At 37.8% G+C, this 18424-nt stretch overlaps 1 protein-coding gene across 1 annotated transcript in view; it reads right to left on the bottom strand.

Moving 5' to 3' along the window:
• The window catches only part of CDK19 (cyclin dependent kinase 19), a 123005-nt gene that overhangs the window by 9482 nt on the left and 95099 nt on the right, over window positions 1–18424 (bottom strand). Inside the window, exons 7-11 of the mRNA XM_030944295.1 lie at window positions 10212–10355; window positions 9881–9950; window positions 8645–8717; window positions 4354–4451; window positions 2784–2862 (exon numbers count right to left, since the gene is read on the bottom strand). Coding sequence (XP_030800155.1) covers window positions 2784–2862; window positions 4354–4451; window positions 8645–8717; window positions 9881–9950; window positions 10212–10355 — 464 coding nt within the window. The remainder of the gene's footprint in view (window positions 1–2783; window positions 2863–4353; window positions 4452–8644; window positions 8718–9880; window positions 9951–10211; window positions 10356–18424) is intronic.

Raw genomic sequence — 18424 nt, 5'->3', positions numbered from 1 at the left:
ATCTAAAAAGTTAATCAAACCAGCTTGTAAAAAAAAAAGCTATCAAGAAGCAATTTATTTTTAATAATGGTTTGAGCTTCACTTACACAAACAAAACACCAATAACTAAGGTACATTTGTGTTACAATTCCATAATTTGTGTATTCATAGGAGTGTTTGGATGCAAGTAAGTTAGTTACTATTGGCTGTGGCATTCACATTCTCTGAACAGAGAGAGACATCATTTTCTCTCTCAGGGCTTTTTCCTGGAGAAGCACAGAGAGAAGAAGAGAAAAACAATTCTTATCTCTACTTGCTGCTCCTGTTGTTTTGCACATGTGGAATGTTTTGGAAAGATTGTTTACCTGAAGTGATTTGTCAATTGGATTCTGCTGAGGATTGTTTTGTTTCCTTGGCCAATTGGCTCAAAGCTCTGTCCTGGCTGTCTCGAGACAGTCACGAGTTTTCTTTAGTATTCTTTGTAGTATAGTTATAGTATAGTATAATGTAATATAATATAGTTTATTAAAGCAATTATTCAGCCTTCTGAATCAATGTAGTCAGATGCCAATCATTCCCTGAGTTGGGGGTGCCCTGTTTTTGATAATTGTATGAGCCGAAAAATTTCAATTTTTTAATGTGTAAACAAATATTGGAGGGACTCTCATAATTAAAGGCAAGAGCTTGTTGTAGGTCCCTGGTTTTGTGCTTCAGATTTTAGCACAAAATTTAGGTGACTAGCTGGAGTTTGCTCTAGTGTGGAACTACTACTGCTACTGCCTGGCTGGAGACTGAGACCTGCTCTGTCAGTCTCCAGCTGGGGCCTGGCTGCAGCACCCAACTGCATAAAAATGTCCGTTTTCACAAGCAAAAACCTTGTCCTCAGGTCAGTCTGGTTCATGGCAGCTCCTAAATGACTAAACTCATGAAAGGTCTACACTTAGCAACCCATTGCCATATGTCACCTCTCAAGCACAAATTACCAAAATGAAATTTCAGTCCTACCTAGAAACAAGCCAAGAAGAAACTTGCCTAACAGAATTGAAATTATAAAATTACATTTTCACTTTGTTTTACAAACCCTCATTTTAGTCTTGCTAACTAACAATTAACCATTTTGAAGAACAGATGCTTATGCTAAATTTTATTTAATTCAGATGTAAGTTCCAAATAAACAGAGACAACTTCTCCAGGTTTCCAAATGACTGTACAGATATTTACAGTTTTTAAAACAAACCAGTCTAAAAAAAAAAACAAAACCTTTCATTTACAATAACATCATAAAGCAACAAAACATGGAACAGATTCAACTTTCAGAATAGCCTTTACCTCCAGATTTTCTATACTGCAGGAACACATTCAATGAGTAATGTGGGACTTGTATAACCTAAACGGCCTAAGAAAAAGTTTAATTTGGAGTGTGCATGAATACCTGACTGTCCTCAACAATCTCAAAGACCATTTATATATCGGCTGTTTTAAATATAAACATGCCATTGTCATCACCCCTGCAACATTCCCAGGGAAAAGACAGATATTTCCTTTCAAGTACACTGACTTAAATATAAAAAAGCCAGAGTAATTTTAATTCATAAGGTTTCTTCTTGTTTTTTGAGGCTGTGAGAGTTGAAGCAAAACTAGTAACTAAATTACAATCAAATTAGTATCATGAATTTAATTTCATTTTTGCTCAGGGGTCTGTTTCCTCCTCTGGAAAAAAAAACATCTGGAAACAAAAATCATGGATATTACCACTTGTTCCCAGTGAAGAAGAATCTGCAATACCAGTTCTGAAAAAAAAATTTGCTCTCAAAAATATAGGTTTAAACTCAGCTAGTTTGTCATGCTACACAGAAAATTGAAAACAGAATATTCATGTCCTCAAATGGTTTCTCCCAAAGACAACAGCCCTTCTCACATAGTCCTCAGATAACTACAGTTCAAGACTGTTCTCTTCACATTTGGCTAGCTATACATCACTGCTGGTGCCTCACTGTACCCTGTTCCATGAAAATAACACGCTGTTTCCTACACTGTGGCACTATTGTCCGGCCTTCCCAGCACTATGGGACAATGGCTGTGGTCACACAGTGCAGCTGAGCTACATGCACCAAGCAGAGCAGATTATGTTGCAAACACCCCAGAATTTATTATGCACACAAACAAGTTCTTGCTCATGTCTATGGGGCTGTGGAAAAGAGAATATTCAGAGCAGATTGTTGCCACCAGAACAGTTCAGAATCCTTACTACTCCTTTGTCTAAGGGCCCTTACAACACAATCAGGAAACTGCATGCAGATGGATGAAATGTTCTGATGTAGTGCCAGAAGCAGGCTGCCACTATTTATTTGAGACCCCGACAGCCATCTACATTCAAATGGCTGGATGGATGCCAGTCATACAATGAAAATGCCATTCTTTTCATGTGCTCACAACGTATTTTCATCATGTGATGCTGCAGGAGGTAGCAAGGTCTTCTTGGAACACAGCAGCTGAGATCAGGCTGCAGCTGACAGAACAGCCCATCCAGCTCATTCCCCACAGGTCAGGGCAAACCGTGCTGGTGATATCACCTGAGACACCCGGAGGCATCTGATACTTTTCAACTGTCTGAGAAGCAGTTTTAAGAGAGCTTTGCCTTGGAAACACATTTTTGTTAATTATTCATGTTTCATTTTTGGTCAACTCTGTAACATTTTTGGTTAACTCTTCATGTTTCATTAGTTTTCATTTGGAATCATGATGCTTTCTTATTGCATACTTGAAAGTAAAAAAGCCCCAACCAAACAAGGAATTCACTATACCTTATCCCCTTTCTCTTCAGGTTCATCTTCATTGAGGAATTCTCTTTTTGGATACGGAATCTGACAGCCAGCAAACACACTGAAACACAGTAAACACCCCACAAATATGTACACATGGCATACATTCACTTAATACTATGTTAAAAACAAGTGCATATAACGTAACTTCATTTCTTGTATTTGACAAATCCTGTTTCCACAAGTGAGTGGCAGTGTGAGCACCCAAGATAGGTGCTGATTGTAATGTCAGATCTCTTTGCTATTGGCACAGGGCTATCATTTAGAAATCATGGCATGGTTGAACATGCCCAAATGCCAGAACGACCACTTGTTGATCCAGATGGTAAAATGAACAAACACAGTGTCAGAGGTTCCACAGCACCCAGTTGGAACATGCATGGCTCACTGAATAAAGGGACTGATCCAAGGAGTATTAGTGTCTTATGAGCCTGCCTTGGCTTACAACAGGCTTCAGTATATTTGCCAATCACAACTGCAGAGTTACTTTCACTAAGCTTCTCAGGTCTTGTTTAGGAAAAAAAGACCACTTTAAAATTCATCTGACCAATGGAATTTGGAACATTCCTTAATGTTTATGGCAGAGACTTTACTATAATGTTATCCTGTAATCCATAGGGAGCTACAGTTCTCCACAGGATAGCATTAGATAAACACTAAGCAGAAAATTACTGGTAGATCTTGACCAGTATAAATTTCTTACATTTCTGTGCCAACATTCAGAATACAATTAACATGATGTGGTTTTTTAAAGGGTGTTAACAGTTCTTAATCTTGTTGCTATGTAGCGTAGAAAAAGAAATTTTAAAACCCCAATTAGTATCAACTAGACTCCTTTTTTATTCCAGTGACTGTTCCTTCCTTTTGCTATTGCCTGCTAGTTGAGGAAACAGTGAAAGCAAAGGTAGAAGTCTACCTGCATTAAGTTCATACAGATCATCATGCCATGCACCACCATGCTTCTGAAAACTGGGAAGAGAAACTGACAGTCTGCCAGCTGGAAATGAGAATGTCATCTGAACTTTTCATGACAACAAAATATTCTCTCAAGCCTTCTGAACAAGGGATTTGTGGGATTTTAGGCAGACATTTATCTCTTCACTTTAGGCAGTCATTTATCTCTTCACTTTTCTCATACTGTTACCCTGTGAAAAGAGGGCATGGGAATGGGCTATAGGTCAGAGAACTGTCCCACTCCTAGGGAGAGGCACGGTCAACCAGGCAGTGGAGAGCAGCGCTCTGTGAAGCTGTGTGAGGCAGAGATTGATTCACTAAATGCTGCAGTAATGTTGTAACTCTGGCTTTGGTAATATGTTCAGAATTACAACACTACTGTGGTACTGGGTTATTTTTCATGACCACTCAGTTCTGACGCCAGTAGATACAGACACTTCTGTACAACACTTGTAGCTTCTACTGAGCATGGCTGAGCTGCTACTTCTTGTGTACACAGGTAGGTATCTGTGAATTTTTCATTTGTCATGTCATTCCAGAGACTAGCATGAAGCAGAAAGAAGTCACCTCAGATGTTCATAGAAGAAGGAATACATACTCTGATGTAGGCAGAGGATCCTCTTGAAAGTAGGGGTCCTGCAAAGCCTGCTCTGAGGTAATTCTCTTTGTAGGGTCCATAGTAAGAAGCTTCTGAAGCTGCAAAGCATAACAATAAAAATAGAAACAGCTTATCAAACTATCATTTTTCAAACTATGACTTGTATGTCTTGGATTGTGGATTGCTAAACTATTTCTGGCTTGTCCAGACAAGCCTAAGTTAGCATTGCTTGTTCAGTGAAGTTCCCAAGAACTACAATGCACATCCATCAAAGTACTGTGGTTGTGAAGTACTTCTCACGTAATAAATAGTTAAGAGAATCAGGCTGTATTAATTGCTCAGGCTGCACCACTGCACTAAACTAATGCTTAATTCAGCTATTACAGGTTCATAAAACATTATTTCTAAATAATAGCTTTTTGTTGTGGTATATGTATAGCTTTTATATTGTTCTACACTGCTGACACAAAAGGAAAAAAGTGTTAGAATGGACTGAACACGTCTGATAGCTTTAGGGACGGAAACAATAAATCTTCATTTCTTGCACTGGCAACATTCCAGAATCAGAGCACTCTGCTGCTCATGCAGCTCCCAAACCCACTCTAATTGGTACCGAAATGAGAGGGAACAGACCCTTCCTAGCAACCTTTCTTCCTTGCTAGGAGGAAAACAAGCACAAATTTATTAGTTAGAATTCTTTGGACTGCAGCAGGCTATGAAAGAGGATTACAATATATTAGTAGTATAAAATAGGAATACTAGGCATATCACATAATTTAAAATAGTTACTTATTTATCACATCCTGATAAACTTACAGTAGTAAATTTGGGTGCTCACATTATACACTATCCTGCTCTCACACAATACTCTTTCAATTCAAGCCAGTACTGAAAATAAATTTCCTTCTGTAAAGGACATCTCAGCTCAAACTCTTTCAGGTCTCCAAAAAAACTGCCTGGATATTCAACAAAAGAATGTGATTTTGGCATGGGTATTTGGGGCTTTTTATTCCAATAAATTAAAAACCTGACATACAATTCTATATTCTATATATATATGCTACAGCAAACAGCTTCAGTAAAAGCACTCATCCTCCTCAAGAAAGGAAATACAAGGAACAATCTTTTTCAATAGTTGTAGGTCTCAATAGGTCTCAATAAGGTCTCAAAACTCTCTGTACTTTTGCCATTTCCTTCCCAACTCTTATTCACATACTTTATAGGCCACAAACCTCAAAAGACTCACAAAACAGACCCATCTGGGCTGTCTCTCCACCCATTAGTTCATTTGCAACTAGCTCCTAAATGTGTTCCTGCTGCTTGCCTAGAGATACACCTCAAGCTATTCCTGCATTGTATACACCTGGAGGGTTTGAATGGGCACTTATTTCCTGTGTTTTTGAGTGGTGAGATAACTCTTAACCCTACATTTTCTGTGCATCTTCACAAACTGAACTTCTAATGATATGTTGGCTCTCTACAGAGTGACCTCACACAACACAATACAGACAACAATTTGGTATTCAGTATCTTTACTTCAAATCACCTTTCCCTACATGAAAATTTTTTGCAGCTAGAGCAGCTTCTGGCCCCATTACAGGTTATGCAAATTTCCCAGTTCCTCCACAATGACTTGTAGAGACAAAAATGCATTATCTGTACAAGGCCACTCCTGATCTTTGGTACCAGATGTCAACGTTGACAGAAGAGTACAGGGCACCAACCTCTGCCCCCTGGACTCCTTCCCTTAGCATTCCTGCTTCATTCCTGAGGATACAATCAGCTAGCCCATTCCAAGTAATACCACACACAATCACTTCCAGCAAGATAACCTGCCTGTTGGTGATGCTACTGTGAACCAACTTCTTTGAGAAATTCTGATTATCTGTAGCTTCTGGTAAAATGAATAAAAAGAAAAAGTCTGGAGACAATTTGTTTTTAGGGCAGCAGCTGCTAAGAACATAGCAAACGAAACCAATGAGACTAGATTTCATCAAAATCTCATACTTCCCAGCAGGTCTCAAGCTCTTAGGCTCCACTGGCCTGACATGACAGCTATGTTTGTAACTTTTCCAGGACAGCAAGAACAGATGCCTCTTCTTGAATGGAAAACATTCTGCCCTTCATGTAGACATTATCATTCAATGTCAATCAGCAGAATGGCATAATATCGTTCTCTTTGTCAAGAGTCACTTGCTATCCTGCACTGATCTACTTGATGCCATCTGTTCCCCATGAACCACACTTCCTGTACTCATTAGCACAGTCACAATCAATGACTGCTACAAAGGAAACATCTTCAGAGGTCACCCTGCAAGAGGGAGATCATCTCATAAAAATACCTTGGATATGAACAAAAAGTTTTAGAGAGTCTGCTTCACAATATACGTATACCTCCAATGTACAGCAGTGAGATATCAGGAAGGTATCCCATACTAGTGGCCATTATTATTCAGAGCTTTGGGAGACTGACCTATTTGAGATCAGAGGCTGATCTCAAGCAAGACCACAAGCAAGCCTTCGCCTTAAGTAATGAAAACAACTAAATTACAAAAGGCTATCACACCACACCACGTCCAAGAAAAGGACCAGCTAGTGTGGCAGAGCTTGGAAAATGCAAAAGGCTTAAGTCCTTTAACTCAGAGGTTCAAATCCTCTCCCTAGCTTAACTCAAACCATCTCCCATGACTAACTACCCTCTCTTAATCAACCTCATCATAGCCCTCACCTATGCCCTTCCAATCTTAATTGCAGTAGCCTTCCTCATGCTAGTAGGGTGCAAAATCCTAAGCTATATACAAGGCCGAACGCGCCCAAACATTGTTGGCCCATTCGGGCTCCTACAACCTCTAGCAGATGGAGTAAAACTATTTATCAAACAACCTATTGGACCATCAACATCCTCCCCAATCTTATTTATCGCAACTCCAATACTAGCCTTACTTCTTGCAATCAATCTGAACCCCATTGCCCCTTCCATTCTCCTTAGCAGACCTTAACCTAGGCCTACTCTTCCTATTAGCCATGTCGAGCTTGGCAGCCTCTGTCTCTGCAGCTGATCATTAAGCCACCTTTATCCACTCCTTGAACTGTGAGAAAAATCTACCAAACTACCTTACTTAGAGAACTAAGTCTTTGTCACATTGTTCAGGAAGAAGAGCCAAGTATGTTTGGTTTTGTTGTTCTTCAAAGATCTGGTTAATATTTCCCCCAGGAAAAGCAGCCAACCCACCCAAGATGATTCTCAACTCAGTGTTCAGCCTTAGGGAATTAATAATATAAGCTGACAGCAAGCAGGTTTTCTGGTGGATTCCACTTTTGGTAGGAAAACATGGAAATTCATGTGCTAACTAATGATGTCTCTTAAAATTGTCGTCTTTTCAGTTAGACTTACCCTCCAGGTGATTCCAATGTGTGCCCAGTAAGTTGAGTTTAAGAAATTTTAATTCATTTTTCTTCAAGTCTCACTCTTCTTATGGAAACTCTTCCTTTCCACCTACTTGGGACCAAGCTATTCTGTTTCCACAGTTATTTGTGTCATCATCCAGCAGCAACTAATGAGTCAAAGAGCAAATCTTTGCCAGGACATAGAGAGATGACTGCTATGCTGAATTTGTAACTGAAAACAGACCACTGAAAGTCAAGCTGCACCAAGAGCCTCATTACAGAGCTCCCTGTACACAGCATTAGCAAAGTCACTTTGAACTTCAGTCCTAAATTTAGACAGCACTAAGTCATCACAGAGACATCCAGAAATTATGCTGTATTAGACAGAGCAACCCTGTGTTGGCCTACAATGGATGACTCAACTAGGCAACCAGCAAATATATGTTTAGGGATTTTGTTTGGAATCATCCCCAGAACAGTGGTGGACTACTGTCAGAGGGAAGAAAAAGAAAACCAAATTACTACAGGAAATAAATTTCTCCTTTCCTCTTCCCTTTCTTCACAAAACTCTTTAGCTTTTGGGGGCTCTTTAGGTCTCTGAAGCCACACAGAATCAAGACACATATTATACTCACTTTCTTATTTGCACAGCAGACCTAAAGGTAAGGCTGCGTATACAAGTGTCTTGCAGATCTTAACTAGAGAAGACTCTCAGATCTTCAATTCCAGCAGTTTAAGCAATTTGTGTATGAAGAAAACACATTTCAAAAATGACCAGTTAGTGATAAATAGTTTTCTTTAACATTGGTGTTCATTAGAATGAGAGAGGTAAACAGACACAGATATTACCCTTAGAAATGCAATTTCATTCCCGTCATCACAGCAATTTTCAAGTTGCACCTACCAAAAGAAAAACTTTGCTGTCAGGCTTGACTTTGTGTTTCTCCATGTATTTTATGAGGCTACTATTGGCATATCTGAAAAATATGTTAAAGAAAAACATGTCTAAAATAATAGTGCATTAAAAACATGGAACTCTATCAAAGTGACCGCAGAAACATCTCCCAACCCTCAGGAAGTAAACTGTAAAAAGAACTGCTATCAGAAGACATGTCAGATATTTATCTAGCAGTTGCACACATAAAATGTGCTTTTCACCAGCAGGAGTGCTATCAACTGTGTAAAGATTATCTCCATGAAACATGCAACTTTTATAGGGTATGGATAAGCTGTTGATAAGGACAATGACAGAGACACAACTTGAAGCTGATTCTATATTTTTCCAAAGCAACTCTGCCACAGAAAGCATTCAGCAGCTCATCAAACCTCAACATTCAAGCTATTGTTTCTGGTTAGAACTTGGCAGAGCAGTTAAGATTACCATTCTGTCTCCCCAGCCTCCAGAAAACCATACAGTCCTTACAGCTCCCAAGCTCAAAACTGCCCTAAATACCTATGACACATGCCTTGCCTTTAATTTACAGCTCCAGAGGTTATCTACAGCCATTTTCAAACAAAAGAAGCTTCATATTTTGTGTAAAGCCAGTGTAATGAATCCATGTCAGAGCTGGAAACAGAATCCAAAACTCCCAAATCCATGTCCTCTACCTTACTTTAAGGACTCCTTACCAGCTCTGATCTATTATGACCACTTGACTTAATTTAGCCAAAGCACCAGGAAACAGTATAAGTGGAAAATTCTCAGATCCTGGACAGGCTTTGAATTGCAACCTATTGAACATGTTACCTTCAATAGAAATTTCTGTCCAATACATTGCTGCCCCCACATATCCACTTCTCAAGAATACCAGCGCTTCCCTATTCTTCCTCACACAAAATGAACAACATTATCTTGAGTATGTAATAGAAATGGGTTAAGGAAGCTCATTTGTCTGTGCCTGCCATAGATTAAATTATAGCAATCCCTTCTAGAGAAATGAGGAGGCCACTCAGTTCATGTTCTTAACAAGCAGCTGAGGGAGAGAACACAATTATGTAAACCAGCTAATTCAAACAGGACAGCTGCCACAGTATTAGAACCCAAATACTTCAAAATCCCCTACCCGAGAAGTCAGAGCGGAGGAGCTGATCTCTGCCTTCCTCACACTCAATGAACTGTTGTTACATGATCATTACTTACGTTGTTCTTCTAAAATCTTTCTGAAGAGTTGGATATTCTGGCATCTTTCTTATGTCTTCCCAGTCTTTATCTTCAGTAGTGTGGAAAAAAGAAAAATCATTTACAATTCTGAATGTGTTGGTTAAGTAATACTCAGGAAGAAATAACTACAGGAGTTGTTTGACTTCCTGTTTGTTGGCCAGTGCTATTGTTCTTTAATTGCCAGCATTTCCAAATCCATCAAACTGACAGTTTCTTCATACCTATACAAACAACTAGTAATTTCCTTAAGGTAAAAACCAACAAACAACTCACTAGAGTTATGTCTGCTGCTTTAATGAAAATAAATTACCTGCAGGGAATCCCATTACACTGAAAATGCGGTCTAGCTGATCGTGATGAAAAGGATTACTTGTTTTGATGTCCTCCTGGCGACAGTGAAATATAGGTTCTGAAGTCAATAGTTCAGCAAATATGCAGCCAATTGCCCAAATATCTACAAAAGAAGGACAGTAATTAATGAAAATTTGCTGTACTCAATTGCTCTGTTTTTTGTTTCTGTACAATTTCTCAACCTGTATAACCACATTAAGACAAAACGCTTCACATTTAAAAACAAGGCATTAACATAATACATTAAAAAGGGTAAAATCTGGAGATATGCTTTCAACCAAAATTAAACTCTCAAAAGCCAATTTGCACAGTGGCAGTCCAGCACTTAAAATATTCACAGTTATGTCAGAAACCTACACAATATTTGCTTACAATATATATTAAAGGGCATTCAGCTGATCAAAGATACATTGAAATAATACTGCTACCCCATATTTCAGAACAATTCCAAACAGATAATTGAGAACCAAATAAATAGTAAGGAGAAGATTAATGGCTCACATGTTTAACCAAATGGTGCAAGCTAGTTAAAATGAGGAAAAAAATCCTAATTTTAATCAAGTGTAGAAGAGTGAGTACAAAACTTTGAAAAAATTAAAATCCTACTTGACAACTGACTCCCACAGCAACAATACTTTAACTGTATCATCTACATCTCATGTACATAAAGAAAACAGCATGATATTTGACAGTTGGACTTGATGATCTTGGAGATCTTTTCTCCCTTAATGATTCTATATACTGAAAGAAAAAAACCCAAAACTTCTATTTCATAAAACTCTCATTAATATAATTTTTTAGATTAAATCTATTGTGGACCAAAACATTAAGTTAAAAGAGAATAGTTTTTCAGATTACATGTATGCATTCTAGTTACTGCCCATTACCATCCATCCTAGTGTTCTGTATGACTCAAATATAAATTTACTATGCATCTTAAAATGAAAGTGTGAATTTGCCAGTGAGAAGAAGCTTTTTTTGTCAAAAAATCAAACCAAACCAAACAAAAAAAACAAACAAGCAAACAAAAGAAAAAAACAACCAAAAAAAGGATTTAAGGATTTGCTACACTGATAAATAGGTGTCTGGGATACTGGGCAATACAACTTTGGAGCAGGTGTTGAGAACAGATTAATAATAAGCATAGTCTGCTGAATACAAGGATGTGGAGACTTGTGTAGTAAGTGAAGTTAAATTAGATGACCCTAGGAAAACCTTTTTTATTTTTTATAATTTAACAGAACAAATGCAAAAAGCAATTTAATTTTAATTTATAAGTCTAAGAGATACAAAATTCTTTAAACAGAGTTTAGTTTACTGGATTCAGACTAAAGAAAACACCAACAAAAGCCTCTTGGTTGTTGCAATTAATCTGAGACTCCAAATCCCACTTGCTGTCAATGGTGATGTTTGGCCCATGCTGCCTATGAGACACAGGGTGTCCTTAAGAAAAAGCACTGCTCTCCTTATGTAGGAAATAAAGAAATGAGCCATCACACTCTATTTGCCAAAACTAGTCAGCTCCATTTCCATCCTGTTACAGGTGTGGAGCTTGAGGTGTCCCAATATATAACTCTTTCTTCCAACTTCCCTTACAGGAAAATCTGATAACATTTCATTCAGACTTTACAGTTTTGACAGGGTATAACTTGCTCTGTGCGTTACATCACATTCTCGAGGTTTTATCTTCCTTTGATTTCCCTATTAGCCTTATCTGCATGAAAACAAGATCTTCAGCTGTTGAGATTTTATCTACTCAGGCAACTAATGCAGCATATTAATCACAATTGCTGCCTGGGTAGTAGGCATAAATTATCTACTCCAGAATGGAAATTACTTATTAATTGAGGAATGAAATCTTCATTTAACAGTATCTCTTCACTCATTTTCATATGATAGCAAATCCTTTTGGAGAAGGCTTATCTAGAGGCCAAAAGAATTGCAGCTCTCTTAGTTTTCATGGCTTTCTACAGTGTTCACTGTCCATCACATTGTGAGGGAGAGGCTGGGCCACTGCTCATTATGACATTATTAACTGCTCTATCCATACTGACCTTCTCATCTTAACAAAAAAAAAAAAAAAAAGGTAAAATCTAGTAATCTAGTATTCTCCCTGACAGCAGAACTGAACAGGGAAATATCCCTGATGTGACACAGCAAACTTCAAAACTGTTTTTCCTTCATCAGCTGCACTGTGTGAAAGAAGAGCCACTATAGAGTGTACAGAGAGTGCATTTTAAACCCTCCAAGAATTCAGAAAGACAAACATTGTACCAACTGGATGTTACATCTGTGTAAACACTGGAAACTCCCAAGATGGTGTTATAATTTTCTGTGGGATGGCATTATTGGGCAAGTCAAACATAAGACTGCTTTAACTTTGACCAAGTGTTATATTCTCTAGCACTTCGTATGGTAGGGTTCAACCCTTTATGTTTCTTGCCAGATACTCTTAATCTCTGAAGAACTAATATAAAGTAACCCAAAAGTCTTGGTACAGAAAAACTGAAGCTTTAATTTATGCAAGAAAAGATTAAATATATGGAAAAGGTCTTGCAGCCATGCAGCTCAAGCAGGTCAGGGTCTTCTCTTCACGAACCTTTTATGTAACCTGATCTGGAACACATCCTTGGCATATATTGATACAATTCACAGTTAATGATTTTCTGCCAAGATTAGCTAGTCCTTTTGTTTGTTTCTTCTAAAAAACATTCATAATTTGTAATAATAATGTACCACATGTGGCACTTTTCCTAGCAGGAATACTTCATTAATTCTGCTAAGTTTAAACACTTCATAGATACAAGCAATCTTAATAGGTATTTATGTCCTACACTGTTCACAGTAGTCAACCAAATACAAGTTTTAGGTCTAACTATGGGAAAAAAAGTCCTTGTCTAGTGCCATTTAAGGTTTTCCATTTATGCCCCTTAAAAATTAATGATTATTACATCTACTTCAAACATATTCTAAGTAGCACCTACTAGTCCTCAGCAGTGGGCACTGACAGAGCAAACCTTAAAACACACAAGTAATATTTTTCAAGTACAGTGTATTATTATTTTAATGCACATAATCTCCCTCTAGCACTAGAGGAGCTCCTTATAATGTTATTTGAAAATTTCATTATAAACAAAACTTTTTTTTAAAAGCAAACAACAAAATAAGTGGCAAACATTATCCAACAATTAATTCTCTCCTCTCCCCTCTACTAATGATCAAGATGGTGAGTGGCCTGACTGCTCCTGAACCAAAGCTGAAACTACTGAAGGTATCCATTTGTTATGTCCCAGACCCACTGAAAACTGGGACACAAAAGTCCTACAGAATTGTACCGAGTACTAAATGTTTTCCCATCTTGGGAGGAAATGTTTTCCCAGCCTGATGTCTTGGGAGGATGCTAGTAAGTTTACCATAGTTACACAACCATTCCTGTAAAGATGGTTCTGTTTCCTACAGTCTCTTCCCCCGCCATTAGGCTTCAGGACTGATCCATGGGAAAAGGTTTTTACTGTCTGTTGAGTTGTGTTATTTTGCTGATGTTCTCCTCCACCCCCAAGACTTACAAAGTCCTCACTTTCTTCAGGTTTACGCTGGACCCCAGTGCAAGCCAATTCTGCTCCCTGGCTCTGGAAAGAGGGGTAGGAGTGACTCTTAACCACACAACTTCCTCAGGTTTAATTCAAACCTGTTCTCCACTGAAATATCCTTCCACTATGACAATACTTCTCAAGTACCATATAAATTTATGAAAAAAATAAACCCCAGCCTTTTATGAATGGACACTTGTGATTGGTAATGAGACTTCCTATATAAATGCCTGTGTGCACAGATTATTAAAATATTTGTATGGCTGTCTATGTCCCACTTTTAAAAGCTGGGACTCTTACAGCTTTATAGGTCAGCTGAGAAAATCCTGCATGTCCTGCTCTACTTTAGCACTGTAGCCAAGAAACAAGAACAAAGGGATGCTGTTTCAATGATAGGGCTGATTAAGCGGACAAATGCTTGTGTATTCTTTCATTTCTATGGAACAATAATCTCATTTCTGTATTTGTTCCAGTATCTTGGAAACATTCTGTAAGAATAGTATGACCATTTAAAACAATAAGACAATTTATTAAGCAACAGCCTTGACTCATAAAAGGAAACATCTTTTCCCATGCATATTAAGCAAAACTTTTCAGTGAACACAGGACAGAATCCAAGATTAAATACATCATAATTCTTTACTATATCCAAGAAAAGAAATAAATAGTCTCTTAGTCTCATAGAATTCTTTAATAAAATTCTCTTTAAAAAAAGCAAATAAAGACTTGGAAAACATCTATTTAGGTGCAATCTGAGGAATTCATCATTAGTGAGGTTTAGCATAATAGCATCAGTACTCAACTGAAGTGCTTTTTTCCTGTTGTTGTTTTGAACATTTTGAACACAAAGTCTACACTCTTGGACACATATGAATGCTGGTAAAGGCAGTGAAGAGCAGAAGGACAGACAGCAGAATACAGCTTCCCTGCACCTGCCAAGGGCTAATGCAACAACCAGGCTACCCAAGAGCTAGTTAGCAAGACTTTAACCCAAACAGGGCTTTTCAGGCCACCTGTAAGAGCTACAGCATTTACTTAAGATCCTCTAAAACTTTCCAGTCAAGGCAAGGATATCAAACACACCAACGGACTGGAAACCTAAAATGGGGCTGTACAGGCAAACACGTCTAAGTTTTTCAAATAGCCATCAATTGGTCTAATGAAAAGATATAACCTCTGATTAAAAAAAAATCCATCTCATGCTGAGCACAACAGCACATTCTAGACTTACCTGGAATCTTTATACACAAGAGTCTGGGAGCACAGAGATAGTATAGAAAAATAGTTTATTAATTTTTATGCTGGTTTTAGCATTAGAAATTAGATTTAAGAAAATAATATACCCTTAAACAGGGATTTCTTTGGTCTGGTAAGATGTACAGAACATGCCTGTTACATATGTTCTGTTAGCACACATATACACAAGGGAAAGACCTTTCCATTCATACATTAAGGTCCCAATTTGGATGTGCTTCATTTAAACTTTAGTCAGCAAAACAGAAGGTTGAGGAAGTAGTTAATAGCCTTTTACATTTGACACCTTCTATGAAGAACTGAAAATGGGGTCAAACATTTTCATGTTACAGGCTTTTCAAGGGGAAGCAAAAAATGGTGTCAGTGAGTTAAGGATCAGAAATTTGCTTTCACTCACTGATGTTAGGAAATGTTGACCAATTTTTAACAAACAGCATCTCAACAGACCCTGACTGAAGAATAACTTACACTGTAAAGCCACAAAGATGACTGTGCTGCAGACAGAAACAACACCTCCCACTAATCCGAGGGATGTTCACAGCCAGCCAACCATGTATCTAAGAACAATGTTTTATTTCAAAAGTGCATCATCTGTGCCGTGATGTAACATCAAGATAATTCAAAACTTTTAACTGCAAAACCATACTAACTTGAATTAATAATGAAATGCACCATCCTTACTTTTCTTTTTACCTCTATGCCTCCATCCTAGCATTTTAAACTAAGCTGCCTTCTTCTCATGTTTGCACTAACAATTTAATTAATTAATGTCAATTAATACAACTCTAAAAATTTTAAAACATCTTGACTGAAATTCTGAGTTCACTTAAATCAATTGTTATTTTCTGCAGTGCTTTAATGGGCCAGATTTTCAACACTCTCTCTCTAACAGCGGTATTCAAGGTTATCAAAATACTTAATTTTCCCACTTAAATTTCTACTCCTCAGTGTATCATTAAATGAAGATCCTGGATTATATTATTTCAGACTTCTGCTATGCATTAGATACATTATCTAGCTTTCAACATTACACTAAAATTACTGTGCTAAGCTTGACAACACAGGTACAATAGATTTAATACAGGGAGTGGCAACAAATCCAGAGGCCCTAAGTAGTCCTTTCACGCAGCAAAAATATTATTTCAAACAGGAAAATCCTGTAAAAGAACTTAATCCTTGGTTTACAGAACTTCACATCCAATAATTTGGAAATTCCAGGTTTATGGTTCTATATGAAACCTTGCATTTAAAATGCGTAGATTCCTGAAGACAGGAATCATCAAAGCTGAAATCTTACCAACAATTGTAACCCCAGAGTACAAGAATTTGACTTTTGCCAGCATCAGTACCTTGAGAATTAAACCCCAACATTATATTGCTTTTGCAAAGACTTTCAGTGACTGTCTTCTCAAAGACTCCTCTCCACCACAACCCATGAATCCTCTACACCACATTGTCATCAGCAATTCTTTAACTCCTCACTCGTGTCTCCAAGACTACTGCTGCATAAACCAGATGAGCTACTACATTAGCTAGCAGCAGAGCAGCTAACTTCCTCAGGAGCAGAAAGTGATGGTTGCATGAATGCAGAACAGACTGACAGTTCCATCTTCTTTCTCCTCTCAGTTCCTCCAGAACCTGGGGTTGCTCCAGCCTCAGGTGGTGTCATTTCAGGGCAAGCAATCGGGTCAGTGGGACAAGCCCTTAGTTCTGGCATGGAAAGGGTGTTACAGTCTTGCTTTTTCCCTAAATATTTAGATGGTTGGAGATGGCAGAGGAACATTATGACAACTCCAGCACCTCCAAGATCTGGTAAAGAACATACTGCTACTTTTTTTCAGCAATAGTCATGCTTATACCTCCAAGGGTCCAAGAGGTACCCTGGCAAGCTGTCAAGCTCTTTGTGGAAACAAGGGAAAAAAGAAAAATGGCCTTTCAGTGACAACTCTTCAAAAGTCTGAGGAATGTAATGGATGACAAAAGGCAGCTTTGTAGCTTCAGGGCTACTTCCCACTACGAAGTATCAAACTGCAGCAAGTAAAGTATGAAAACTTATTGTAAAGGTCATGAATCTCCTTTATACTGCAAAGTATTAGGCAGGTCTAATACAGAAACTTTTACTATTTCCTCCTGTAATGATGACAGAATAAAGAACAGGCAATATTAGCCACTGTTAGGTAAAACAGTATTTACAATTATTTTCAGGAAATATTCACAGCTCTGTGTTTCATAAAATAATGGGAAAAAGTTACTGACCATAACAAATAAGAAAGCAGTAAATATTCTTTGAAAGGGAAATATACTTTTTTCTAATTAAATGCAAAATATTTTAATAAAACAGCTTTTTTGTAGACAGTGGAACTCTTTACAGGTAACTCCACGCTAACTAAAGAGGAACAGTGAGTTTGTTATCTGTTGTGTGCTCTCACTCGGCTTGTGTCTTTAACTATTACAACTTTTTAATAGATCAAATGTATCAGCACCTTCAGAGCTAACATAAGGTGAGCAAAATCCCTGCTATCTGGTAAGTTATTGAGCTATAACAAGGAACATCTCTGAAGAATACTTTATTGGACTGTTTCAATTCACAAGCCATGACAGTTCTTTCTAGAAGTTATCAAAGCTTTTGATGCCTACTTTATTTCAGTCAACGGAGAGGAATGCGCATGAAGAAACCTTGCTTCCCAGACAGTACCACTGGAGAAGCTTCTTTGACCTTCCAAACATAGTGTTTTACTTTACAATACCTTAACATGTCTGTTATTAAGGTTTTCAGCCTTACAACTGTTTCTAGTAAGGCACTGACAATAACTCCAAAGCATAATAAGCAACTCCATTGGATAATACATGAAATAAACTGGTGCAAAGAGTAATTCTTCTGTCAATCACAGTTATTGACAAGAAGTCAACCTGCAAAGCAATCACACCCATCCTGAAAACCAGTCATTCTACTTAATCAGCGCTGTAATGTTGAAAGTTTCAGTTGATATTGCTGAAGTAATTATGCTTGATGATCAAACTGAAGGATCAGCTAAAACAACTCCTCTGCACCAGAAGTATGCATCTTGTTAGGATAATAAGCACTTGGTTTTCAGCCAAAATCAACTTTTAGGAGCCAACTTTTCAGATTTGGTAGCAAAAAGTGCACATTAAAAGCTACTCATTATTGCACAGTGTATTGAGGGTAACGTGTTTATGGAACCAACTTTCACAAGAAAAACTCCTGTCTTACTTCCCTAAGTAATCTTTCTTTTAAAAAAATCTAAATTTTTTTTTAACTGAGTTCATGGCCTATGTTGCTCAGGAAGATTAGAGAATGAATGTGCAA

The sequence above is a fragment of the Camarhynchus parvulus genome, chromosome 3, assembly GCF_901933205.1.
Source record: "Camarhynchus parvulus chromosome 3, STF_HiC, whole genome shotgun sequence".
Classification (NCBI taxonomy): Eukaryota; Metazoa; Chordata; class Aves; order Passeriformes; family Thraupidae; genus Camarhynchus; species Camarhynchus parvulus.
The sequence above is the reverse complement of the archived record's forward strand: the minus strand, read 5'-3'. Positions and strand labels throughout refer to the sequence as shown.